This window comes from Aethalodelphis obliquidens, unplaced genomic scaffold, assembly GCF_003676395.1.
Source record: "Aethalodelphis obliquidens isolate GAN/ISIS:26980383/991018 unplaced genomic scaffold, ASM367639v1 scaffold21, whole genome shotgun sequence".
In the NCBI taxonomy this organism is placed as follows: Eukaryota; Metazoa; Chordata; class Mammalia; order Artiodactyla; family Delphinidae; genus Aethalodelphis; species Aethalodelphis obliquidens.
The window spans coordinates 18638831-18665662 of record NW_020837965.1 but is presented as its reverse complement, the minus strand read 5'-3'; the positions used below and the strand labels follow the sequence as shown (position 1 = coordinate 18665662).

The following is a 26832-nucleotide window of genomic DNA, read 5'->3' as shown; positions in this document are numbered from 1 at the left end:
AATTTATGTAAATGACTAAATTGCCATGAAAATAAGAATAGTCATTAAGAGTTTCTGAGTCCTGGAGAGTTCAGATGGGGAGAAAAAATAATGTTTCATCTTTGTTTACAAAGCTATACAATATCAGAATGCTGCAAGTCATAGATGTCTTGAGAGAAGAGGGTTCCTTAAATCTGGTAGAATGAAACATTAAAAAATAGGGAATATTTAAACCAAAAAGTCATACAAATTATTATCATCTTCATCAGTTCACTCATTCCCATGAATTTAATTCTTGATTTTGATCTTTTTCCCCAGTTTTATGAAGCCATCAGTTTCTCCATTCGAGTTCTGTAAACTCTTATCCAGTTCAGTGATATGATCTGAAAGTTTATCAGAAAACTATACTCCAGAGAAAGTATCGGAGTCCTTCCTATGAATGTCTCTGAAGGTGAAACATATTTGTAAAAGCAGCAGTGTAAACAATAACTCTCTGTAAATGAAAAAAGACTTAAAAATACCCAATATTTAAGATCTGAGAGTTTGTTATAATGAAACTGACAAGAAAATTTGGCATTTCTGTGACACAACATTGGAAGAAAGGAACTAGATTTATGACTGATAACATTATACCAGGATGTATTACTTTTCCAAGAATTTTGCATAGTTTCTGAAACAAAACAAGTTTTTTTTCAAGCTATCAAAAGATTTGGTGAAACTGTTTTAAAGTAGTTATACCAAAATACACAATTATTCTTAGAGTTCACCTAAAAACTCTCATCCCATTTACATTTAATTTACTTATGAAAATTTTATCACACCAAGTTATATTTCTTGCTAACAAATTTTATATTAAAATTGGGTTCACTAAAAGTATTATACTTAATGTTGATAACTCTAAAGATACAACCATATTAATTAAACTAACAAACTTAAATTAGCTTTTTAAAAAATTTTTATTGGAGTATAGTTGATCTAAATGTTGCATTAGTTTCAGGTGTACAGCAAAGAGAATCAGTTATACATATACATATGTCTACTCTTTTTAAGATTCTTTTCCCACATAGGCCATTACAGAGTACTGAGTAGAGTTCCCTGTGCTATACAGTAGATCCTTATTAGTTATATATTTTATATATAGTAGTGTGTATACATCAATCCCAACCTCCCAGTTTATCCCTTACCCCCTGGTAACCATAAGTTTGTTTTCTACATCTGTAATTCTATTTCTGTTTTGTAGATCAGTTCATTTGTACCCCTTTTTTTAGATTCCACATATAAGCAATATCATATATGATGTTTGTCTTTCTCTGTCTGACTTACTTCACTCACTATGAAAATCTCTAGGTTCATCCATGTTGCTGCAAATGGCATTATTTCATTTTTTATGGCTGAGTAATATTCCATTGTATATATATACACCACATCTTTATCCATTCCTCTGTTGATGGACATTTAGGTTGCTTCCATGTCTTGGCTATTGTAAATAGTGCTGCAATGAACATTGGGGTACATACATCTTTTCGAATTATGGCTTTCTCCAGATATATGCTCAGGAGTGGGATTGCTGGATCATGTAGTAGCTCTATTTTTAGTTTTTTAAGGAACCTCCATACTGTTCTTCATAGTGGCTGTACCAATTTACATTCCCACCAACAGTGATGAGGGTTCCAGCATTTATTGTCTGTAGATTTTTTGATGATAGCCATACTGACCAGTGTGAGGTGATGACTCATTGTAGTTTTGATTTTCATTTCTCTAATAGTGATGTTGAGCACCTTTTCATGTGCTTTTTAGCTACCTGTATGTCTTCTTTGGAGAAATGTCTATTTAGATCTTCTGCCCATTTTTTTGATTGCGCTGTTTGTTCTTTTGATACTGAGCTGTATGTTCGTATATTTTGGAGATTAATTCCCTGTCAGTTGCTTCATTTGCAAATATTTTCTCCCATTCTGAGGGTTGTCTTTTCATTTTGTTTATGGTTTCCTTTGCTCTGAAAAAGATTTTAAGCTTAATTAGGTCCCTCTTGTTTATTTTTGTTTTTATTTTCATTAATCTAGGAGGTGGATTGAGAAATATCTTGCTGCAATTTATGTCAAAAATGTTCTGCCTATTTTTCCTCTAAGAGTTTTATAGTATCCAGGCTTATATTTAGGTCTTTAATCCATTTTGAGTTTATTTTTGTGAATAGTGTTAAGAAGTGTTCTAATTTCATTCATTTACATTTAGCTGTCCAGTTTTTCCAGCACCACTTATTGAAAAGACTGTTTTCTCCATTGTATATTCTTGCCTCCTTTGTCATAGATTAGGTGACCATAGCTGCATGGGTTTATCTCTGGGCTTTCTATCCTGTTCCATTGATCTATATTTCTGTTTTTTGTGCCAGTACCATACTGTTTTGATGACTGTAGTTTTGTAGTATAGTCTGAAGTCAGGGAGTTTGAGTCCTCCAGCTCTTTTTCTTTATCAAGATTGCTTTGGCTATTCGGGGTCTATTGTGTTTCCATACAAATTGTAAAATTTTTTGTTCTAGTTCTGTGAAAAATGCCATTGGTAATTTGATAGGGATTGCATTGAATCTATAGATTGCTTTGTGTAGTATAGTCATTTTCACAATATTGATTCTTCCAATCCAAGAACATGGTATATCTCTCCCTCTGTTTGTGTCATCTTTAATAACTTTCATCAGTATGTTATAGTTTTCTGAGTACAGGTCTTTTGCCGCCTTAGGTAGGTTTATTCCTAGGTATTTTATTCTTTTTGATGCAATGGTAAATGTGATTGTTTCCTTGATCTCTCTTTCCGATCTTTAATTGTTAGTGTATAGGAATGCCAGAGATTTCTGTGCATTAATTTTGTATCCTGCAACTTTACCAAATTCACTGGTGAGCTCAAGTAGTTTTCTGGTGGCATCTTTAGGATTTTCTATGAATAGTATCATGTTATCTGCAAACAGTGACAGTTTTACTTCTTCTTTTCCAATTTGTATCCCTTTTATTTCTTTTCCTTCTCTGATTGCCATGGTTAGGACTTCTAAAACTATGTTGAATAAGACTGGCAAGAGTGGACATTCTTGTCTTGTTCCTGATCTTAGAGGAAATGCTTTCAGTTTTTCACCATTGAGAATGATGTTTGCTGTGGCTTTGTCATATATGACCTTTAATATGTTGAGGTAGGTTCACTCTAAGTCCATCTTCTGGAAAGTTTTTATCATAAATGGGTTTTGAATTTTGTCAAAACACTTTTTCTGCATCTCTTGTGATGATCATATGCGTTTTATTCTTCAATTTGTTGATGTGGTGTATCACATTGATCGATTTGCAAATATTGAAAATCCTTGCATCCCTGGGAGAAATTCCACTGATCATGGTGTATGATCCCATTAATGTGTTGTTGGATTTGGTTTGCTATTATTTTGTTGTGGTTTAATGTGTCTATGTTCATCAGTGATATTCGCCGGTAATTTTCTTTTTTTGTGATATCGTTGTCTGGTTTTGGTATCAGGGTGATGGTGGCCTCATAGAATGAGTTTGGGGGTGTTCCTTCCTCTGCAAATTTTTGGAAGAGTTTGAGAAGGGTAGATGTTAACTCTTCTCTAAATGTTTGGTAGAATTCCCCTGTGAAGCCATCTGGTCCTGGACTTTTCTTTGTTGGAAAAATTTTAATCACACTTTCAATATCAGTGCTTGTGATTGGTCCATTCATATTTTCTATTTCTTCCTGGTTCAGTCTTAGAAGGTTGTACTTTTCTAAGAATTTGTCCATTTCTTCCAGGTTGTCCATTTTATTGGTTTATAGTTGCTTGTAGTAGTCTTTTATGATCTTTTGTATTTCTGTGATGTCCGTCGTAACTTTTCCTTTTCTATTTCTAATTTTATTGATTTGAGTCTTCTCCCTTTTTTTCTTGATGAGCCTGGCTAAAGGTTTATCAATTTTGTTTATCTTCTCAAAGAACCAGCTTTTAGTTTCATTGATCTTTACTATTGTTTTCTTTGTCTCTATTTCATTTATTTCTGTTTTGATCTTTATGGTTTCTTTCCTTCTACTAACTTTGGGTTTTGTTTGTTCTTCTTTCTCTAGTTGCTTTAGGTGTAAGATAGGTTGTTTATTTGAGATTTTTCTTGTTTCTTGAGGTAAGATTGCATTGCTATTAACTTCCCTCTTAGAACTGATTTTGCTGCATCCCATAGGCTTTGGATCATCGTGTTTTCATTGTCATTTGTCTCTAGGTATCTTTTTATTTCCTCTTTGATTTCTTCAGTGATCCATTGGTTATTTACTAATATATTTTTTAGCCTCCATGTGTTTGTATTTTCTACCATTTTTTCCCCTGTAATTGATTTCTAATCTCATAGTGTTGTGGTCAGAAAAGACGATTGATAGATTTCAATTTTCTTAAATTTACCAAGGCTTGATTTGTGACCCAAGATGTGATCTATCCTGGAGAATGTTCCATGTGCACTTGAGAAGAAAGTGTATTCTGCTGCTTTCGGATGGAATGTCCTATAATTATCAATCAAGTCTATCAGGTCTAATGTGTCATTTAAGACTTGTGTTTCCTTATTAATTTTCTGTCTGGATGATCTGTCCATTGGTGTAAGTGGGTTGTTAAAGTCCCACACTATTATTGTGTTACTGTCGATTTCCCTGTTATGGCTGTTAGCATTTGCCTTATATATTGAGGTGCTCCTATGTTGGGTGCATAAATATTTATAATTGTTATGTCTTTTTTTTTAATTGAACCCTTGATCATTATGTAGTGTCCATCCTTGTCTCTTGTAACAGTCTTTATTTTAAAGTCTATTTTGTCTGATATGAGTATTGCTACTCCAACTTTCTTTTGATTTCTATTTCCATGCAATATATTTTTTCATCCCCTCACTTTCTGTCTGTATGTGTCCCTAAGTCTGAAGTGGGTCTCTTTTATAAAGCATATATACAGGTCTGTTGTTTTTGTTTCCACTCAGCCATTCTATGTCTTTTGGTTGGTGCATTTAACCCATTTATATTTAAGGTAATTATCGATATGTATGTTCCTATTGTCATTTTCTTAATTGTTTGGGGTTTGTTATTGTAGGTCTTTTTTCTTCCCTTCCTCTTTTGTTCTCTTCTCTTGTGTTTCCCGCCTAGAGAAGTTCCTTTAGCATTTGTTGTGAAGCTGGTTTGGTAGTGCTGAATTCTCTTAGTTTTTGCTTAACTGTAAGGTTTATGATTTCTCTGTCAAATCTGAAGGAGAGCCTTACTGGGTAGAGTATTCTTGGTTGTAGGTTCTTCCCTTTCATCACTTTAAATATATCATGCCACTCCCTTCTGGCTTGCAGAGTTTCTGCTGAAAAATCAGCTGATAACCTTAAAGGGAGTCTCTTGTATGTTATATGTTGCTCTTCCCTTGTTGCCTTTAATACTTTCTCTTTGTATTTAATTTTTGTTAGTTTGATCAATATGTGTCTCAGCATGTTCCTCCTTGGGTTTACCTGTATGGGACTTTCTGTGTTTCCTGGACTTGGGTGACTATTTCCATTCCTATGTTAGGGAAGTTTTTGACTATAATCTCTTCAAATATTTTCTCAGACACTTTCTCTTTTTCTTCTTCTTCTGGGACCCCTACAGTTTGAATGTTGGTGCATTTAATGTTGTCCCAGAGATCTCTGAGAATGTCCTGATTTCTTTTCATTCTTTTTTCTTTACTCTGTTCCACAGCAGAGATTTCCACCATTCTGTCTTCAAGGTCACTTATCCATTCTTCTGCCTTAGCTATTGATTCCTTCTGCTGTATTTTTCATTTCAGTTATTGTACTGTTCATCTCTGTTTGCTTGTTCTTTAGTTCTTTTACATCTTTGTTAAACATTTCTTGTATCTTCTCAACCCGTGCCTCCATTCCTTTTCTGAGATCTTAGATCATCTTTACTATCATTACTCTGAATTCTTCTTCAGGTAGATTGCTTATTTCCTCTTCATTTATTTGCTCTTGTAGGCTTTTACCTTGCTCCTTCATCTGTGACATATTTTTTTGCTGTCTCATTTTTTCTTTCCTTTTTTTTATGAGTGGGATTGTGTTCTTGTCTTACTGGTTGTTTGGCCTCAGGCTTCCAACACTGGAGTTTGTAGTCTGTTGGGTAGAGCTAGGTCTTTGTGCTGAGATGAGGACCTCCAGGAGACCTCACTCCAGTGAATATTCCCTGGGGTCTGAGGTTCACTGCTAGTCCAGTGTTTGGACTCAGAGCTCCCACTGAAGGGGCTTTGCCCTGACTCCTGGCTCGTGAACCAAGATCCTGCAAGCCACATGGGGTGGCAAAAAAAGAAAGAAAAAGGAGAACAATTACAAAGAATAAAAATAAAATTAGGGCTTCCCTGGTGGCACAGTGGTTGAGAGTCCACCTGCCGATGCAGGGGATACAGGTTCATGTCCCGGTCCGGGAAGATCCCACATGCCATGGAGTGGCTAGGCCCGTGAGCCATGGCTGCTGAGCCTGCACGTCCGGAGCCTGTGCTCCGCAGTGGGAGAGGCCACAATGGTGAGAGGCCTGTGTACCGCAAAAAATAAATAAATAAATAAAATAAAATTAGACTAGGAAACTAACAGATATGTTAGAAAGAATATAAAAATAAAAATATAGATGAAACAACAACCAGAAGGCAAAACAGAACCACAATAGTAAAAACAGAGGAGAAGAAAAAAAAAAAGGTGGAAAATGCCTTGACTGTGGACTGTGGGGCCTAGGCAGGGGCAGGGTTTGGGTGGTGGGTGGGGCCCATGCTTAGGACCCACATGGCTGGAAAAGGCCCTGGGGAGGTGGGATTGGGGCTTAGGCTCAAAGCAACAGAAAGGGCCCAGGCATACCTCTGGTCTCAGAGGGTGGGGGACCCCACCTGAGAACCGAGCAGGCTTCCTGGGCCCGAGTGGGTGGGACAAATGTCCTCTGCTCCTCTCCCACTCCTCTGGTCCTGGAGGGCCCCTCCCACCTGCCTCTCCTATTCTCCCCCAGCCTCCCTCCTACGTCCCCAGTACCAACACAACCTAGAGGGGGCCTCTGAGGGTGTAGGACACAGCTGAGAGCCAGGCAGACTTCCAGGGCTGATTGAGCATGGGAAACGTTTGGCACACTCCCCCTTATCCAAGCCCCTGAGGGTCCCTCCAGGCTTAGGAACCCCTCCTCCCATCTCAGCCAACCCCAGTGGTGCCTGTCCTGTCCAACTTCCACTTCTCCTCTCCCTTCAGTCCCTCCATGTCCTACTGGTTTGTTTAGGGGTTCTTCCTATCTCCTTGGGTGTCGAGGTCACCCACCAGCATCTGGCAGGCACCCTAGTTGTGGGGAGATGCGAACTCTGCATCTTCCCACACCACCATCTTGACCTCATGCATTTTTAATTGACTCAACTGTGAGGGCAGTGATTTTGCTGGATTCTAGGGATACAGTAAGCTGGTCATTTTAGAGGTACATCCACAAATTCTTTGATAATCCTGCCTTCAAGAGATGGAGTTTAATTACCCTCTTGTTGAGCTGGAGTGGACTTAGTGGCTTGTTGCTAATGAAAGGAATGTGAATGAAAGGATGTGGTATCATTTCTGAGACTGGGTTATAAAAAGATGCTACTTCTATCTTGGCTTCTCTCTCTCTCTCTCTCACACACACACACACACACACACACACATGCAGACTCTAGCGGAAGCCATGTCTGAAGCAGCCCTGTGAATAGACCCAAAGGCAAAGAGCTGAGGCCTCTTGCCAACAGCCATGTGAGTGAGTCTGGATGTGGAATTCCAGCCCCGGGCAGGTGTGCACAGTATCACAAGAGACCCTAAATCAAAACCACCCATCTCAGCCCCTCCCAGATTCCAGACCCTCAGAAACTGTGAGATAATAAATGTTTTGTTGTCCCAAGCTGTAAACTTTTAGAATGATTTATTATACAGCCGGAGATTAACCCAGATCCACTTCACCTGCCCACTTGGCTCTCAGGATAGGGAAAGACAGTAAACCGGGACATTTGAGTATTATGGAAGAAAGCAGACACAGCATGGTGTGTGTCATACAGCTGATGCCTCAGTAAATGGGTGTTCCCTCAGCCTTTCCTCTTTTTAAACATGTTTACCCGTTCTTCCTTCACCACACAGAGGCCTGGTCATAATGAGGATGTAATCACAGGTGATCTAATCTTTATGTTAAGAACTTAAATTCTCACAAATACCTTCTGAGGGAGGTACAGTTATTCTGTTTTACATATGAGGAAATTGAGGTACAGAGAGATGAAGCGAATTCCCAAGGTTGCAAGGCAGTAAGTGCCTAGCGGGGATTCCGCACCAGACCAGCTGGCTTTGGAGCCCACAGCGTTGTCCTCTCCAGGAAACACAGGCCTACACCTGACTGCCCTGTTCCCAGCCTGACTTCAGAGACACCACATGCAGCCCATGGGAAGGTGGAGGCATCCTGACTCTGCTCTGGGCCAGCCCATGGAAAGATCTGGCACCTGGTCCAGAAAACGTGTGTAATGGATCAGGATCCTAAGGTGTCTTCCTGGGACAGACCACACCATGTCCTCCACCTGCCTCTGGTTTGTAGAAAAACTTTAGCCTCCTAGGCCTTCCCCGAGTTCCAAAGAATAAATTTAATCAGAGAAGTGAGAAAATGCAGAAGCAAAGGAAAACAGTCAAGCAAGACAAAATAACCATAGTTTAGCCGTTAAACAAAATCAAGGATCTTTAGCTCCTCCTCAAGGGCTATAGATAATATTCTGAGCCATATCCTTTGAGTTATTTTGCAGATACTGAAACTCCAGCAGGTGGAAGCTGCCCATTAGCACATAGACCCCAGACCAGTCGAACCAGAAGGTTGATGATGTTGACTCCAAATTACCTCACCACCAACCAATCAGAAGAATGTCCATGAGCTGATCACGTACCCCACAACCCTCTCCCCTCCCCTTGTCTTTAAAAACATTTCCCTGAAAGCCATCAGGGAGTTTCTGGTCTTTTGAGCACTAGCTGCCTTACTCCTTGCTTGGCGCCTGCAATAAACGCTGCACTTTCCTTTACCACAACCTGGTGTCAGACTGGTTCATTGCCCATGGGCGAGCAGACCCAAGTTTGGTTCAGTAACACAAGGACAGTAATAGTTTCTGACTTTAGGGACCCTGGAGCATGAAGTCACCTGCAGGCTGCGGGACTCTTGGCTAATGTGGGTGCTGTTGCCCAGAAGCCCTCGCATGCACTCCACTTCCTCCTGTACCCCCTCGGCAGCCTGGTCTGGCCTGAGACCCTCTCCTATATCACAGGGATCTCCACTCTCCTTCACAGGTGGTTTCCTGTCACATCGATCACCTCCTGCCTCTTACCTGGGGTGCTGTAGCTCTCTCCATGTTACAGAGATTTCTGGTAACCAGAATTTTGACATAGCTCCTCCTTGGCTTCTCTCTTTGGTGATCTATCCCACTGACTATGCCCTAAATAACCCCCCACCCCACAGTTCTCTGCTCCCCATCTCAGTGAACAGTGCCTCTATCTTCCCAGCTCAGCCAGGAACCTGGAGTCATCCTCCCTCCTCCAGCTTCCCCTTTAGTGAGGGGCGAGATCTCCCACTTCCACATCCCTGGAAACCACTTCTTATTCTCCATCTCTGCTGCCCACACTCTGGTCCCAGCTCCTGGCACTGCTCCCTGTGTGAGTGACCACTGGGTTGTCTGCACTCCTCCCCGCCTGCTCCTTCCCAGTCTGTTTTCTGCAAGGTCCCCAGAACATCTTTAGGGATACAGGCTCTTCAGGGCACTCTTGTGTTTGAAGTCTCCACCTCCAACCCAGGCCTCCCTTCCAACCTCTGGTCCAGCAGCACCCACGTGGTCTGGACCTGCCCACCTCTGCAGCTGGGACACCAGCACCAGGTCCCCAAGCACATTCCTGAGTGTAGAGCTGTCCCTGCAGAGCCCACAGGTCCCTCAACTCATGCCAGGAGAAGGGAGGGTTTCAACTCCCTTTATAAACAAGGGGACCTCTGAGAACATTCTGTCTCAGGCTTCAGTTGGATGCAATCACCCATGAGTCAACCACTTTGTTATACCTAGGGCTGCACAGCATGTGGCAGGAAGCCCTCCCTGGTGCTTCTTGGTGGAATAGTCCCTCCTCTGACGCCTCCAAACCCGTTCCCACTCCCCTTACAGCAAGAGCCTTTGCCTGCTGTCCCCATGAGGTGACTTCCCCTCAGCTCTGCAGGGAGCACTGTTGGCTTTTGGCTGTGGGGATGGCTGCTTCTCACTCACCCTTGTTCCCTACAGACAGAGCTGCCAGATTTGGCAAACGAATTCCTGGGACCTATCCCACAATTCCTGGGACATACTTATGCTAAAAAATGATTCATTATCTGGAATTCATATTTATCTGGGTGTCCTATATGTTATTAGCAGCCCCACCTGCACGATGCCCTCGGGTAGGGGTCCAGGGCTCAAGGAATAGGGGGTCTTAGGCAGTGGCCTGAGGACTTGCAGAGGCATAGAGTCTTTGGTGGCCTCCCACTTGGCCCCTTCGTTCACTCACCCAACATTTGTTGAGGGCACTTTGGGTCAAGGCCCGTGCCAGGCACCGGGGTGAACCCTCAGGGATTTCCTGGTGTGTGAGAGACACAGAAACATAGAGAGATGATAACTATACAGTGTGGGAAGTGGTGGAGGGAGGGAGGGGTGTGTAGGGGGGACCAGAAATGGTCTGGGGGAGTCAGGAAATCTCCACCATGGATGGACCTCTGGGCAGAGTCCTGAGGATGTGCCTGGGTTTGTGTTTATTACCAGCTGTGGCTCGACAAGGACTAGCTGGAGAAATGCCTAATACTAAAGAGTGTCTGGGCCCTAGGGGTGTAGCGTATAAGAGTCTTCAGGCCCTGAAGCCGGGTGGTGGCAGCTGCAGGGAGGAGGGGGCGCAGATTCCCTGCGGCCCGAGCCACATCGGAAACCCCGTGGTCTTCTGTCTGCCTGTGCATCCGAATCCTGAGGGGGGGGCCGTTAAACATGCTGATTCTTCGGGTAAGGGCCAGGAATAGGCATTTCTAACAAGCTCCCTGGGTGATGCTGGTCACAGTCTGAGAAATGCTGCTGTAGGGTCAGGGCCCCTTCCCCTGTCTGGTTTCCTCCAAGCCTTCAAACAGCCCCGTTACCATCACCCCATCGGGCAGTGGGGGAAATGGACACATGTGTTTGCTCAGCACACCTGGGAGCAGAGGCCGGGCCCTTGTCCCATACTCCTTTACCCCACGCCCACCAAACCCATCTTCCCAACCCCCAGCCCAACCCACCCCCACCCCGCTCGGGTCCCTTAACATCTGTGAAGGAAATGTACCTGTTGATCAAAGCCACGAATGGTTCATAGCAGCCTCTCTGGGAGACTGATGGAGAAGCAGGAGCACAGAGAGGGGAAGACTCTGAGCACCATCCCTCCCGCCCCACCCTGCCCAGGTACACAACGAATGCTCTGGTACAACCAGAGGCTGCAGCTGTAGTAGCTGCTGAGAAGCCACCCATCTCCAGAAGGCTGTGTGCACCCACGTGTGCACATATGGGCGAGTTAGCAATGCGGGCGTGTGTAGGAGCATTTCGTTATCTGTACTCTGTGTCTTCACAGAAAATCACCATCAGGAATGGCATGTGGTCTCTCGTACTGGATTCTCCCAAGTAGCCAAAGCGCTTTTGCCTCTGTAGATGTTGCCACCTCGGGGCCACCTCGTTCCCACCTCATTCCTTGGGGATTGGTGGCAGATAGCCACTTTGGGGTGCAGCTCTCTAGGAAACAGGAGAAGGTCACTGACGTCACCCACTTGCCATCCCAGCCCCTTGCACAGGTGCCTCTCTGCCTCTTCATTAACTGAGACGATGTATGCAGAGGGCTTAGAAGAGTGCCAGGCACACAGTAGGTGGCATCCAAGTGCTACCCAGTGTTAGGAGTGCCTCCCCCGCCCCCAGCACCCTGCACAGCCTAACAGGTGCTGGTGAAGAGCGAGCCTCCCAGGCTCCAGCCACCTGTGTCCCGTCAGTTCCGTGAACAGGACACACTCTCCCACCTCTGGGTCTTCTTCGCTCACGTTGTGCACAAGTAACGTTCGCTCCGTTCACTACTGCTTGTCCCTCAGCTCTTGGCTTCAATGCCACCACCCCAGAGCTCCCTCTGGAGCCCCAGCTGTAGAAAGTCCTTGGCTATCTCTCTTAGCGCCCTGTTCTCCTCCTTAACTGGTCTCCTGATTCTGCCTTCACAACCCTAACCCCACACCTATGCTCTTCCCTACTTTTTTTTTTAACGTTTCACTAAAAAAAGTCAACTTTCTAGTTTGAAACAATTTTAGATATACAGAAAAGTCGTAATGACGGTGCAGAGAGCTCCTGCGACATAAGCATCTTACAGAGCCACGGTACATTTCTGAAAACTAAGGAGTGAGCCTTTTTACTGTATAGAGTCATTTGGATTTCACTTTTTCCACTAATGTCCCTTTTCTTCTCCAGGATCCCATCCAAGAAACCACATTACACTTAGTTTCCAGGTCTCCTTAGTTTTACCTGGCCTGTGACAGTTTCTCAGGAGTCTTAATTTGTCCCAGCTGCCATAACAAAATACCACAGGCCGAGTGGCTTGTACGTGGTGGAAATCTACTCTTTACAGTTTTGAAGGCTGGGCATCCAGGCTGGAGATCCGGGAACCAGCATGGCCAGGTGAGGGCTCTCTTCTGCTTGTGTCCACACATGGGAAGAAGCAAGAGAAAGCTCTGGGGTCTCTTTTTTTCTTTTTTTGTTTGTTTTAATTTTTTTTTCTTATTAGTCATCCATTTTATACACATCAGTGTATACATGTCAATCCCAATCTCCCAATTCATCACACCACAACCCTCACCTCTGGGGTCTCTCTTTTTTTTTTTTTTTTCTGGTATGCGGGCCTCTCACTGTTGTGGTCTCTCCCGTTGTGGAGCACAGGCTCCGGACATGCAGGCTCAGCAGCCATGGCTCATGGACCCAGCCACTCCATGGCATGTGGGATCTTCCCGGATCTTCCCGGCATGAACCCACGTCCCCTGCATCGGCAGGCGGACTCTCAACCACTGCACCACCAGGGAAGCCCATCTGGGGTCTCTTTTAAAGGCACTAATCCCGTTCATGAAGGCTCCATCCTCATGACCTAGTCACCTCCCCATGACACCACCTTCTAATACCATCACACTGGGGGTGAGGATTTCAACATGTGAATTTTGAGGGAACACAAACCTTCAGTTCATAGCATCAGGCTTTCCTTGTTTTGCATAATCTTGGCACTTTTGAAGAGTACTGCTGGTCAGGTATTTTGTTGAGTCCCTCAGTTGGGGTCTGTATGCTATTTTCTCATGATCAGAGTGAGGTTATGTGTTTGGGGGAAGATCCCACTGAGGCAATGCTCCCTTCTCATCACCCCATATCAGAAGAAACAAGATGATAACACAACATACCACTGGTGAAGTTGACCTTGACCACACAGTCAAGGTATTTCACCCAAGGTCGTGGATGTCAGGTCTCTCCACCTGGCACTACTGTTCTTTACTTCCTGCTCTAATTGTCAAACTCACTCTCCATAGCATTTGCCATCAACTGACATGCGATGTATTTTACTTTTCTTTTGTATTCTTTGTTATTTTTTTTGTTATGGTCACTCCATACTAGAATATAGTTCCTCCAGAGCAGAGATCTTTGTTGTCTTCTTCATTTATCTCCAGCACCTAGAGCAGTGCCAGGGGATATTCAATAAACATCTGTGGACAAAAGAATTACCCTCATCGGAGTTTGTAATTCTGCTCGTTTGTTTGTATACTTGGTTATTGCCTAAGCCCGTGTCTGCTGGGCTCAACATTACACCCTTTTACTAGCTCCTTGCCTGATTCCCTGTAGGCACCCCATGAGCAATGGCCTTTGGATGAAAGAGCTAAAGAAACAAGTGTAGTCTGGGCAAGGCTGTTTAATGGGGCATGAAGTGCTTCCTCTGGAGACCAGGTTCATTCTTTTTGGTGTGGGTTTCTGCAGGGAGAGGTGGAGGAAGGAGTCCTGGGCCCTAGCCCTGTTCCTCCACTTTCTGGCAGCAGCAGAGTCCACACAGGGAGGGCCTCAGAGTGCACGTGGTCAGAGAGGGAAATGAAAGTGGGTTCCTAAGAACACAAATGAACTTGGCAACAGCTTCCAAGAAACTCAAAGGTGGGGTGACTGCTATGGGTTGGATTGTGTCCCCCTAAATTCCTATGTTGAAGTCCTAACCCCCAGTACCACAGAACGTGACTGGAATTGGAGATGGCATCTTTAAAGAGATGATTAAGTTAAAATTAGGGTGGGCCCCAATCCAATATGACTGGTGGAGATTGGGAGATGAGAAGATTTGGACACAGACATACACACACCCAGGGAAGCCCATGTGAGGACACAGAGAGAAGACGGTCATCTACAAACACAAAAGAGAGCCCTCAGAAGGAACCAGCCCTGATGACACCTTGATCTCAGACTTCCAGCCTCCAGGACTGTAAGATAATACATTTATGTTGTTAAGCCACTCCGTCTGTGGGACTTTGTTATGGCAGCCCTAGTAAATGAATACGGCGGCTAAGAAAGGGGGTCCTGAGGGGGACAGCCATGCCTATAATGTGGGCTCTGACAGACCTGGTACTTTATCTCACCTGATGAATGAGGTCTATCCCAGGGAGGGGCAGGCGGGGCTGATGGAGAAGCAGGTGTGGATGGGTGTGAGCGCCCCCTAGGGGGATGAGTGAAGCGTCTATGGTATGCACAGATGGGAGAGTGAGGGGCAGGAAGAGGTCCAGGGAATGATTTAGGTGTGGCGTGGATGGCCAAACTACCCTGAAATCAGGAGGAGAAAGGAGACAAAACCTGGGCCTCATGTGCAGAGTCCCTGTCACTGGACCGCAAGCACTGTCCCCTCTTTCCTCCTTGCTCTCCTTCCCACTCCCTGCCCTGGTCCAGGCTGAAGTCTCCACAATTTGCCATCCACACTGTAGCTCACTCAGCCTCATGCTCTCTCCAGCTGTTCCCTTGGCCTGGAAGTCCCAGCTCTGTTCCCAAGTCTGCTGTCTGTGAAGCCCTACATGCTCTTCAAGATCAGCTCAGAGTCACTTCTTCAGCAAAACCTTCCCTGAGACCTCAGAAGTTAACTCTCTTTCTCTCTCTCTGAGTTGCTCTATCAGTTTGTTCAGCCCAGGATCGTGTGACAATTGACTTACATGACCTGCCGTGACTCCCAGCTCAGAGCTTCCTTCCATGATACCCCAAATCGGCCGCCCTGAGCCCGGCCCGATCCCCACACGGGAGCTGTTTTGTGACTGTTTGCTGAGTGAACTTTAGATAGCGCTGGACCTTGGCCTTACACACATGGCACAGCCAGGACCTCCCCCTGACCTTGGACTGGCTGAGTAAATTCTGAGAAAAATATTTGCCAAAAAAGACCAGGTGTTGCGAAAGGAAAAGGCACACAGGAGCGGGTCTGGCTCCATGAGGAGGCCCCATCCTCCAGAGCTTCCCAAGCCCAAAGCAAAAACGCAGACAAGGCGTCTGGCTCTGGTTGCAGCCATCTACCCTGCCGCCGGCCGACATCTGTGCCATCTGGGTCCCCGAGCCTGGGCCTTACACTGTCACCAGCAGGGGGGCTCTGGGCAAGCACTTATGTTGCCCTCTGTGAAATGAGGACGCTGAGGTTGACCTTACAGGGTTGCTGAAGGATTAACGACATCACAGATGCAAAGTATCCCCACTGCTGGCATATAGTAGATGCTCAGTACTTTGAGGGGTGGTCAGAGCTTGGGGTTCTGACCCCGTTAGTTCTAAGGGGCACCCACACAGTCCAGTCTCTGGGGTCAGAGTGCTGGCCGCAGGTTCATGGAAAGCAAGCTTTGGGCATGTAAGTTGGGGCGACAGGCACTCAGGGGTCAGACTTGGGGGCAGCTAATTAGGGGAAAGTCTGAGACTGAGTGAAGGACTCATTCACTCATTCATTCATTGATTCTTGAAAGGGTCCAATCCCCTTTATTTGATAGACAAGGAAGCATGGTGGGTTTCGTGAAGGAGGAGAGTGAGCCTACCTGGATGACAAGGGAGCTAGTGCCCGGATGCACTTGACCTGGGCTTCTGTTTCTGGCTCATGTCTCCTCTGCGGCAGAGCCCGGGGCTGAGAGGGTGGTCCGGGGGCCACACTCCTGGGGTCAAATCCTGCCTCCACCACCAAGGAGCTGTGAGACTAGGTATATTACCTGTTCTCTACAAGCTTCACCATCCCTATCTGTAAAGTGGGGATAAGAGGAGTGCCTGCCTGGTACAGGATATTGTGAGGGGTAAGTGCAACCATTCAGATTAAGCTCCTAGCATCAGTCCTGGAACATAAGCTATTAATGTTGCTGTTCCCAGAGCTACTTCCAGAAGGACAATGACAGCCAGTGTTTGCAAAATGCTTTATTGTTATTGCTGACACTAAAATCCACAGTTAGTCATCAGGGTCTTCAACTGGTACTCTAGTATTTGCAACAGGCCTCCATTCTCCCACCCCCAGCCAAGCCCACGAGGTTGTAAATGTACCCACAGGATGGTACAAACCTGAGATGGCCGTGTCCACCCTGCCGTCCACCTGCTTTCCTTAAAAGATGGGTGGCACTTGGATGCATTGAAATCACCTGATTTGTGGGGAACATTCTACACTTTTTATATGATTTCAAGGATCCTCCAGTCCTTGACCTGACCCTTCATCGTATACGTGGGGAAACCGAAGTCCAGAGAGCGACAGTATTACCCAATGTCACACAGCTGGGACAGAAGCCCCACTTCATACCCCCATTCCAGTGTCCTTTCCAAACCATGGCAAACTGGTAGCTGGTATTACAGACAGGTGGGGAACTAGGCTTGGGAATATGCTTCCTGGTGGAAATATCTACTGGAACAATCCTGGATTGGATTCTGAGCTTCTCTCTGCCACTGGCATGCTGTGTGGCCTCTCTGGATCTCAGTGCTAGTCTCCATGGATGAAGGGTAAGAGCAAAACCAAATGTTCTCCAAAGCACCCGTCTTGCAATCGTGTGGAAAGAAGCAATCATCAGTATTTCAATGTTATTGTTATTATTATTATTTGTGGAAGCCTCATTGGTCAATTAAACCTGTGTATATCACCAGCTCCCAGCAGATACATGGCCATAGTGCACCCTCATCTTCCACTATGGAAGCCCGTGCCTTTCAGGAGAAATCCCCATCTCAAGGGCGAGTCACTTTGCCGAGGAAAAGGATGTGTTTGTTGTTCTCCACAATGAGCATCAGAAAGGGCCTGTTGAATACTACCTTTTGAGAGCTCATCCGGGCAGATCTGAACATGAAGATTGTTCCCGTGGCTGCAGCCGCTTGGGTTCCCGACTCATCCACCTCCACCATGGCTTTGTGAACCATCTGCAGGGGAGACATCAGGCGTCACCGAGCCACCAGGGGCTGGGAGATGCCATCAGGGGGAAACAGACAAGTTTCTGCCAGCAGCATCACTGTGAAAGTTTCTGTGCTCCTGAGCCATGAAGCAGATAGGAGATGATGTGATTGAACAACTACTGCGCACCACGGCTTACAGGTGAGCGCATGCATGTCTTTCATTGAATTCTCACTGCATCTAGCAGCAAGGGTGTGACTCTCCAAGTTTATAGAGAGAAAGGAGGCTCAGAGAGGTCGAGTAATTGCTGGAGGTTGTTAGCTCCTTCACACACCAGCTGGTGAGTGAAGGAGCTAGCATCCAATTCTTAGTTTTGATTGCTTCAGACAAGACACCTTCCCCCAAGGCACGGTGCTGGGTAGGGTTTCCCATTGTTCAGAGGACAAGATGCAAAGTGAAACCTTTGCTTCCTGAGGGAAAAGAGGAGAGAGAGAGAGAAAGGATTTGGAATGAGGAATGGGATGGAATAGGATAGGATAGGATAGGACAGGATAGGATAGGATAGGATAGGATAAGATAGGATAGGATAGGATAGGATAGGATAGGATAGGATAAGGTAGGATAGGATAAGGTAGGATAGGATAAGATAAGATAGGATAAGGTAGGATAGGATAGGATAGGATAGGATAGGATAGGATAAGATAGGACACGATAGGATAGGATAAGATAGGATAGGATACGATAGGATAGGATAAGATAGGATAGGATAGAAATTTCTGAAAGCAGGTGCTCAGGAGCTTCTGAGCTCACCTCAGACACCTGGATGTTGGAATGGTTGGAGATGCCGGTCAGGTCAGCATAGGAGGTGAAGACATCTCTGATCCCCAGCTTGGGGAGGACTTTCTCCAGCTGATAGGAGCCCTCAATGGAGAACTTGGGTAGGTGAAGCTCAAGCTGTCTGGAAAGAGAAGACCTTTCTTGGACCCTCCCAGAGCACTGGCTCCCTGAGCTCACATTCCTGCCATCTCCTCTTGGTTTCATAATGCTCCTCCAGCACGTTGCCTACAATGGAACCCATCCTACTCTACACTTGGACCTGGGCTGCCCCCAGAGGTCACTGCCCACTCTGACGGCCCTGCCAGAAAACCCAGCTTCCAGCCCTGGTCCCTCTATCTGGGTCAGGCCAGAGGGCTGGGACTTCACATGATGCCTCTGGGCTGGGAGGCGGCTCCCAGGCCAGGTGAGTTCTCCCACCACTGCCGTGTGGCCCTGCAGGTGTGCAGCAGCAGGCTGGCCCTGGAATAGTGTGAAGAATACCTCTTCATGGGCATCTTGAGCCACTTCCTCAGTGTTTTCTCTGTCAGGCCATTTTCCACCTGTCCCATCCCGCCCTCGCGGGGGAGAATGAAGAAGGCGGTGGCATTCCCTTGGTAGGGGACCCCTACCACCCTGCAGGAGAGGTTTCGGTCCAGGAGGTAGTAAAACTGATCCTCTCGTTTCATCATGGGTACCCGCACCACCGTCTCCGAGGTCACGTGGAAGTCCTGCTCGTGGGTGCTTTTGCGGTTGAAGCTTGTCTCCCACTTAGCTAAAGATTAAAATGGAAAAGGAATTAAACATTCTCAGCTGCCAATGAAAAGTGTGCAGACACTAAACCTACCAAACAGACAGCATCCTCTCTGGAGCAGTCTTATGGGCAGAAGGGACTGCCAAACCTCTTGAATATAAAGACAAGCCACTTCCTAATTCGGGGGACAGGCTTGAACGTTTTGTGGGGCTTTATTTCCACATTTGCAAAACAAGGAGGTTGGTTTTCGTGTCTTCAGAGACCCTTCACCCCTAATGTCGTTTGTCTGAATCTCTGATGTTTCTACTCAAGGTCAAACATCCCAGTGAAAAGGGTAACTAATATGTACGGCTGACAAAGCTACACTATATCTGGGTGAGCTATTCTCTTTTTCCGTCTTTTCCCAATATTTGACCTCAATCTGGGTTTGGGAGAAAGGTTGGAAAGGTTCCTGCAAAAACATGATTTTTCCTGCTGAGAAGTCTGTGATTATGCTTCTTGCTTTGTCTGCTTGGGACATTTTGTTCAAAGTGGGACAAGTAATGGTTTCCATTTTCTTACTAGTGATCAAATATAGATCCCTCCCGCATGCACCACTTAGATTATTTCACAGCTGTCCTCTGCAGCCTAGCCCTGGACCGGGGACAAGAAATCTTAGAGCCCAAGCCTGATACTCACCATCTGTGACCACGGGGAGAGGGGGGCTTGGTTAACAGTTTAACTATTTTCCTCTATCCTTTTCCCTCCCTGCCCCTCCCCCATCCCCAGCAGGCCCCGCGCAGGGTGCTCAGCGGCTCAGTATCTAGAAGGAGAAGCAGGTGTACAAGCTGAGATGAGTAGGGATATTTACAAGCAATGCCAGGGAGATAAAGATGGCGGGGGGTCAGCTCTTGGGGAGTGGGGAGAGGACTGTTCAGGGGAACAGGCTCTTGTCCCAGGATTTCTCGGTTGAGGAAACAGCCCCTAGGAGGATACGGGTACCAGGGAGCATCTGGGAAATGCCCTCTAAGGCCCTTCTAAGGCCCACAGTCCTGCCCTGAGTAGCCATGCTGTCAGTTTCTCTGGCATCGTGGCCTTGAAAAACTCATGCTTCAGAGCCTCTGTGGAAGCTGTTGCTTTAAGTGCCCCCAGGGGCACGACCAGGAACCAGCTCTTCCCCAGTGGAGGAAACAGCATCCGGGGTCTTTCACTCCACCTTATGCAGTAAGAAGACACTGTCTCACCCAGCTGCTGTTGGCTTCAGTCTATCAACAGGGATCAGAAAAGAATAAATCCACTCCCACTCTTTCATGGGTGCGGGAATTGGCTTGTTTTTTTTTTTTTTTTTTTTTTTTGACAAAAGCATCTTAAAAGAGAAAGCTCGGGGCCTTACCTTTAAAGAAAATGTAATTCACTATGACCATGACCTCAGTGCCATCCAGGCCCTTAACCAAGTCCACAATCTTGCCTTTCGTTTGCTTTGCCACGTAATCATTGATCTGCTTCTGGGCCCCTTCAGGGTCTTCAAAGTCGGTGGGGAAAGTGTCTGCCAGGTACAGCGTCCTTATGGCGCCCAGGAAGGCCTCCTCCATGGGCACCGCGGGCTTGGTGAACAGGGCGTTGCCGAGGCTCAGCTGGAGGCCGTCTCTGGGCCGCTCGAGCTCCCACAGCAGCCGCTGGGAGGCGCTGTGGAGCTCCTCCTCCTGGCCCTCCTGGGGGCTGAGGCCCAGGCCCGCCAGTACCTGCGCCTTCGTGTTGCACCGCGCCCCCAGGGAGAGCATGGCCAGGCTCACGGAGATGCTCAGAGGGGAGAAGAAGATGTTCTGGTCGGGGGCAGCTGCGGCCAAGGCCCTGTAGAGGTCGAAGACAAAGTTCCGGCTGCGAGGGGCCACTGTGGCAACTGCGGGCGGCAGCTCCTGAACTCTCTTCTTCTGGGGTCGGCGCAGGGCGGCCATCCGCGGGCTCAGGAGTACCAGGCACAGGAGTAAACGGAGCCGCATCGTGGCTGCCCAGGCCTGAAAGGGAGGGTGGGCAGGTCACAAGCAAGGCTGCCATTCCGGGAGGCGGCACCATCAACCAGCAGCCTCAAAGGGCGATGCTGAACCGGAGAGGCTGCGAGTGAGCGTTAGGTAGCGCGGGAGGGACTGCAGCACAGAGACTTGAGGACATGGGCATCGGTGGGTGGGGAGAGCGGGCACCAGGCGGAGGGGACAGATCCCACGTGGGGACTGGCCACCAAGGCGAGAAGCCTCCCTCACCCACGTCGAGGTACGCGTCACAGGGGGATGGGCCGTGGGGCGGAGGGTTCTCCCGTGTTCGGCCGGGTTAGCGTCCCTGAGGTTACCGGGACCTGGCAGCCTGTTTCCATACATGGCCCCTAACCCTCACTTCCTTCCCTGGGTGTAGCATTTGCAAGACCTCGTGTCCTTTGTCTGAGCTCAGGGCAGCTACCCGCCGTGGCCCCTGCCACACTGCTGGATTCGTCCCTGTGCATTTGGAATATCTACTCCATGGCGTGGTGGCTAGCGTGCCAGCCTCCTGTGGTTCATCAGTGAACTTCCCCAGGGGCTTCCCCAGGGGCTGCTCCAGGACCCCTCAAAGCCATCCTTGTCCGTCATCAGAGGCACCTTCCCCCCTTGAGGAAATTCCGCCCTCTTAACGTGAGCCCCCCAACTTCCCTTCTCGTCTGTGATGGGCTGAATTGTGTCCCCCCAATCCATTCATTGACGTCCTAACCCGCTGTACCTCAGAATGTGACTGTATTTGGAGACAGGGCCTTTCAAGAAGTAATTAAGTTAAAATGAGGTCGAGCGGGCCCTGATGCAACGTGGCTGGTGTCCTTATAAGAAGAGGGCACTAGGACACAGACACACACAGACTGAAGGGCGACCACGTGAGGAATGTGAAGGCACAGGGAGGAGGAGACATTCACATACAAGCCAAGGAGAGAAGCCCTAGGAGGAACCAGCCCTGCTGACCTTGGACTTCCAGCCTCCAGGACTGTGAGACCATAAATGTGTGTTGTCTGAGCCCCCAGGCATCTCTTCTTCCGTGTCTCCCCCAGGTGAGGAGGCCCTCAGCTTCCTTTTGTCTGTCTACAGCCTCTCAGGTGGGCCCTGGGGGCTCCTGCATCATTCTGGCCTTGTCCTCCGCCCACAGTCTCTCGCATGACCACCTTCCTAGACCCCTTCTCTGCACCCAGTAACCCCTCCTGTGCCCGGGCCTCCTAAGCCCTCCTTCCACCCCCGTGAACAGTGCAGAGACTCTGCAGCCCAGCAGCTTGGGTTCAAGTCTCAGTCCCACTGCTTCCTCCAAAGTGTGATGTGGTACAAGTCGGTTACACCCATGCCACTGCCCCACCTGTACAATGGAGGTCGTGACCGAACCTCCACCAGGGGCTGGGGCTTTAATGACCAACATACGTAACGTGCTTGGAGCAGTGCCCGGTGCAGACATGCTGTCCAGGTGTGAGTTGTTGGTGTGGCAGCGACTGGCCAGAGCCCCACCCGAGACCCCCGTTTCCCCAGCTGTACCATGGGGTACATGCTTTCACACACACGCTCTCGTGGCAGCCTGGTGGCGGCTGGACAACTAATTCCCACGGTGGCCTGACTGACCCCTGATGAGACCTCGCGCTTGGCGTGCATCCCCCGGTGGACACCGTGTCATCAGGTGCCCCAGGCCCAGGGCGAGCACAGACACAGAGTCACAGACCCATGCAAAACCAAACTGCAAAGAGCCCCAAAGAGCTGCATTGGAGGTGGCTGGCGTGGGGGACACCAGGGAGCTCGGGGATCGGCAGTCCTGGCCGTCTTTGTCTGAATGAAATTGACGGACTCAAGCAAGTCATGCTCACCACCCCAGCCTCCCAACTGCACCTGAGCCCACAAAGGAACTTCATTTAGACGATTCTGTCTGCAGAACCTCCAGCTACCCTGAACCAAATATAGCGGCCCGAGCAGTCCCCATGCCCATGGGAGGCCCGAGTGCATCGCCAGCACCCGCCACTGCTGGGTGCTGCGCTGTCTTGACATATATCAACTGCTATAGCCTCACACCCGCCCACGGAGGCAGGTTCTGTCACTGGCTCCATTTTACAGACGGGTCATCTGAGGCTCAGAGAGGATGACTTGCTTGCTAGTAGTGGCAAAGCTACTAGGGTTCAGACCTAGTTCTGACCCTCACAACTCATGCTCTGAACCGCCACACCGTTTAGCTCCCCCAGATCCCTGGTCCCCCTCCTCTGTATCACAGCCTCCCGATCCTGTATTCTTGGCCTCCACGGTCACCACCGATAGCCCCTACTCTGCAGAGAATTAAGAAACAGGCTTCCCATGCTGACACTCCCTTTTTGTTCCCACTTTGAGACTTGCCTTCATGGAGGTCTGTAAAGGACATGGGTGGGTGGTGTGATCTCTGTGTCCTTTAGCGTGCAGAGTGTTAGAATCATCAATGTAGCAGGAAGCTGCTGAAGAAGCAGTCCAGCTCACCAACCCCCCAGCTCCCAGACACAGATTAACACCGAGCTGATAATTACCCTAAAAGAAATACTTTCAAAGAATAGCTACAGGCCACAGAAGAGTTTTCTGCTTGGACGGAGCCCAGGGGCAGCTGGCGGGGGAGCAGGAGTGAGAGTTCCAGTCTCCCATCCTCCCACCCCTGCAGCCTGGTGACCTTGAGCCAGGCCCTTCCCCTCTCAGGCTTCAGTTTCTTCATAAAAACCTAGAGGTCTGGTGCCGTGGCTCCACCACTGCCTGACCCCCCTGAAACACCAGCGATCTGATGGGCCAGAGCCACTTCTCTGAACGCCCCATGAGTCCCCGTAGAGAGCGAGGGCTCAGCTTCCCTCTGGCTCCCCTGGGCTGCAGGTTTGGGACCCAGAAAACCTTGCTCCATTTACCTCTCTCTCTCTCCCTCTTATTGAATCCACTGTTTATTAAGGACCTGTTAGATACTCTATAAATATTACTGCATTTCATCTTTACCAAAAGTGTTATTAGCCCCATTTTACAGCCAAATAAACTGAGGCTTAGCAAAATGGAAAAGCTTGTCCCAGCCAGTGAGTGATGGAACCAGGTTAGAATCCAGATTCTTCTGACTGGTGTACACGCTGCCTCTTGGCTGCCTTTTATGGCTCTGAGGAATGACACATTGTTCCCCCTCCTCTGTAGCTGCTGGTGAGTATCCCTGGGTCTCTCCCAACCTGTTCACACGAATTAGCTCATTTACACTCCTCCACAGCAACATGGAGTTGGTGTCCTTGTCACAACTGTACGGAAGAGGAGACAGAGGGTCAGAGAGGTTACTTCTGAGAAAATGGAGGCCCAGGGGTGCTCATTTCGGGTTTCCTAGTTTCTAAGCCCAGTCTTTGCCATTACACTCCTGGGCCTCTGGTACAAATACACAGCTTACAGAGTTTTGTGCCACCTTTGAGCCAGTGGAGAGTCTGCTCCAGGCTCTGTGAGTCTGGCTCTCAGGACACCAGCCCCCGCAGCGGGCCGGCAGAGCCTGGCCTGGCTGACCCTCTCCTGGGCCCCTGACGCCAGTGTGTCTGCAGAGATGCTCCCGCGTGTCAGAGGGAAGAGAGCAGATCGATCAATTTTATCTGGCATCCCAGACCAAAGGGACTTGCGGCGACAGAGGGTGGGCATGGAGTAGGCAGGCCCCGGGCAGTCCTTCCCCTGGTCCCCCACCATCCAGACCCAGAATCTGCTGGCGTGTATTCCAAATGTTAGGCAACAAAGTCCCACTGAGGTAGACTTTGGACTCAGCCATGGGAGGTGTGCAGCTCAGAAGGGTCTGTCCACTATCTGCTAATTACGCAAGGAGATAGATACAAGATGTGGAGCCCAGGCAGAGAGCAAAAGACAAAATCACAACTTCCCCTGGATCCTAAAGACCAGGGGGCAGAGCTTCCTGGAATCAGTGACCTGGGGGACTTTCCTAGGATGGGGACTCCCTCCCCATCTCCAGACTATCAGCAAGGCTTGCCAGTTTCTAGCTCCGAATCTGCCTGCCTCTCCCAATTTTCCCTGCCACCATCCTAATGGAAGCCTTTTTTTTTTTTCTTTCACCTGGACCCCACTTCTCCTGGGCCTGAGAGCCATTCTACATACATAAGTACATTCTGAAAGAATCCCCTTCAATCACAAACATGGTCAAGCCACTCCCCTGCCTAAGAACATTCTTGCTGCCCAGTGGCTTGGGAAAACCATGATTTGCACGATACCCCATGAGGATGCGTGCAGTCGGGCTCTGTCTTGCTGCCCCCAGCCTCACGTGACCAGCTCTGTCTCCCAGGGCACACTTCTTCTTTTTCAATTCCTAACACAGAAGCCCCATCCCAGCCATGGGCGCTTGCACACTCTGCTCTCCCCGCTGGAGCCCTTTCTCCACCTTTCTCACAAGGACCAGTTTCTCCCTGAGTCCAGGCCTCTACTTAACTGTCACTTCTTGGTGGTACCTTGTCCACACGTGACCACGCCCTTTCCGCCGTTATTCTCTATAACAGCCCCTTTGATTGTTTCTCTCATGGCTCCATCAGCTACAGAAGTGCAATTACGTATGCGTGCGCTGTTGACCCCTCTTGTTCCGGCCTCTCCCCCACTAGAACATGTGCTTGTAAGAGAGGACCCGCATCTGTGCTGGTCCCGCCGTGACACTTTCAGTCAAGGGGTGATGCTCAGACACCCCTGTGAATGAATGGATGAGTGGATGGATGAATGGACCCTGTCTCCTTCTCTGTAGTTCGGAGGTGTTAGACCACACGCTGGCCACCGAGATGTGGGAATGAGCCAGGCTGGGCGTCCTGGGCTGAGCCCTCGTGGCCCTGGGGCTAACATGCCAGCTGACCTTGAATAACTCAGCTGACCTTGAATAGCTCAGCTTCAGTTTCCTTTCTCTTTCTTTTTTAAAACCACTTTATTGAGGCTGGACTGACACCCCAAAACCTGTACATATTTAATGTAGACAACTCGATGAGTTTGGAGAGAAGTACGCATCCATGAAACCATCACCACCATCAACGCCTGAACACATCCATCACCTCCCAAAGTTCCCTCCCACCCCCTTTATTCTTCAAGCTGCAGTTTCTGGACCTGTCAATAAGGATGTTGGCCCAGGGGAGCAGTTTCCCTTTTATTGTTGCATTTCATGCCAAAAGCCCCATCCTTAGAAAAACTGAAAATTGCACTCACTTCACATCCACATTTTGTTTATCTAACAAACAGCAAAATGGCATCTGGAGCTCTAACAACCACTCTGGGTAGCAGCCTCTGGGCAGGGCAGCCTTATCTCAGGGAAACAGATTATATTTGAACATTTTTCCTGGTTTCTAAAGGTCCAAGGTTCCAGGCACAAAAACCAGTAGAAGCTATGGTTGATCGAGCACGTCCTGGGTACCAGACATTTTGTCCCCGTTCAGGGTTTCTCAGGCATTTGGAGTCAGATCATCCTTTGTGGTGGGGGCTGTCCTGTGCATCGCGGGGTGTTCAGCAGCATCCCTGGCCTCTACCCTCTGGAAGCCAATAGCAACCCCCGCGCCCCAGTTATGACAACTAAAAATGCCTCCACACATACCAGATGTGCTCTTCACAGTCACACCGTGCAAGGGGTGCAATCATTTGCATCTTATCCACGAGGAAGCTGAGGCTCGGCCAGATTTAGTGCCACCCCCAAGACCACACAGCAAGGGGCGGGGTGTCCCCCACTTCTCTGCTCCAGAGGCCCTGGCTCCCTCCCCACCACTGTGTCCTGCTCACCCTGGGGCACCTCCAAAGTTTCTAAGCCCTCCAAATCCCGTAACTCCAGAGCCCATTCCTCGCCCCTGAGCCCACGGCCCTCCATCCACTGTGCCTGTACTTACTCTGTCCAGTGGCCGAGCGTGCACACGGCAGAGGCCACGGTCGGTTGGGCTCGGTA

At 48.2% G+C, this 26832-nt stretch overlaps 2 protein-coding genes across 2 annotated transcripts in view; one reads left to right on the top strand and one right to left on the bottom strand.

Moving 5' to 3' along the window:
* The window catches only part of SERPINA3 (serpin family A member 3), a 133084-nt gene that overhangs the window by 58846 nt on the left and 47406 nt on the right, over positions 1 to 26832 (top strand).
* On the bottom strand, positions 229 to 26832 carry SERPINA5 (serpin family A member 5). The gene is made up of 8 exons (XM_027120458.1): positions 26777 to 26832; positions 25276 to 25278; positions 20306 to 20927; positions 18684 to 18954; positions 18177 to 18324; positions 17065 to 17395; positions 4602 to 4608; positions 229 to 239 (listed from the first exon to the last, which is right to left on the bottom strand). The coding sequence occupies exons 3-6, from the start codon at positions 20910 to 20912 to the stop codon at positions 17207 to 17209; spliced, it is 1215 nt and encodes a 404-aa protein (XP_026976259.1). The 5' UTR covers positions 20913 to 20927; positions 25276 to 25278; positions 26777 to 26832; the 3' UTR covers positions 229 to 239; positions 4602 to 4608; positions 17065 to 17206.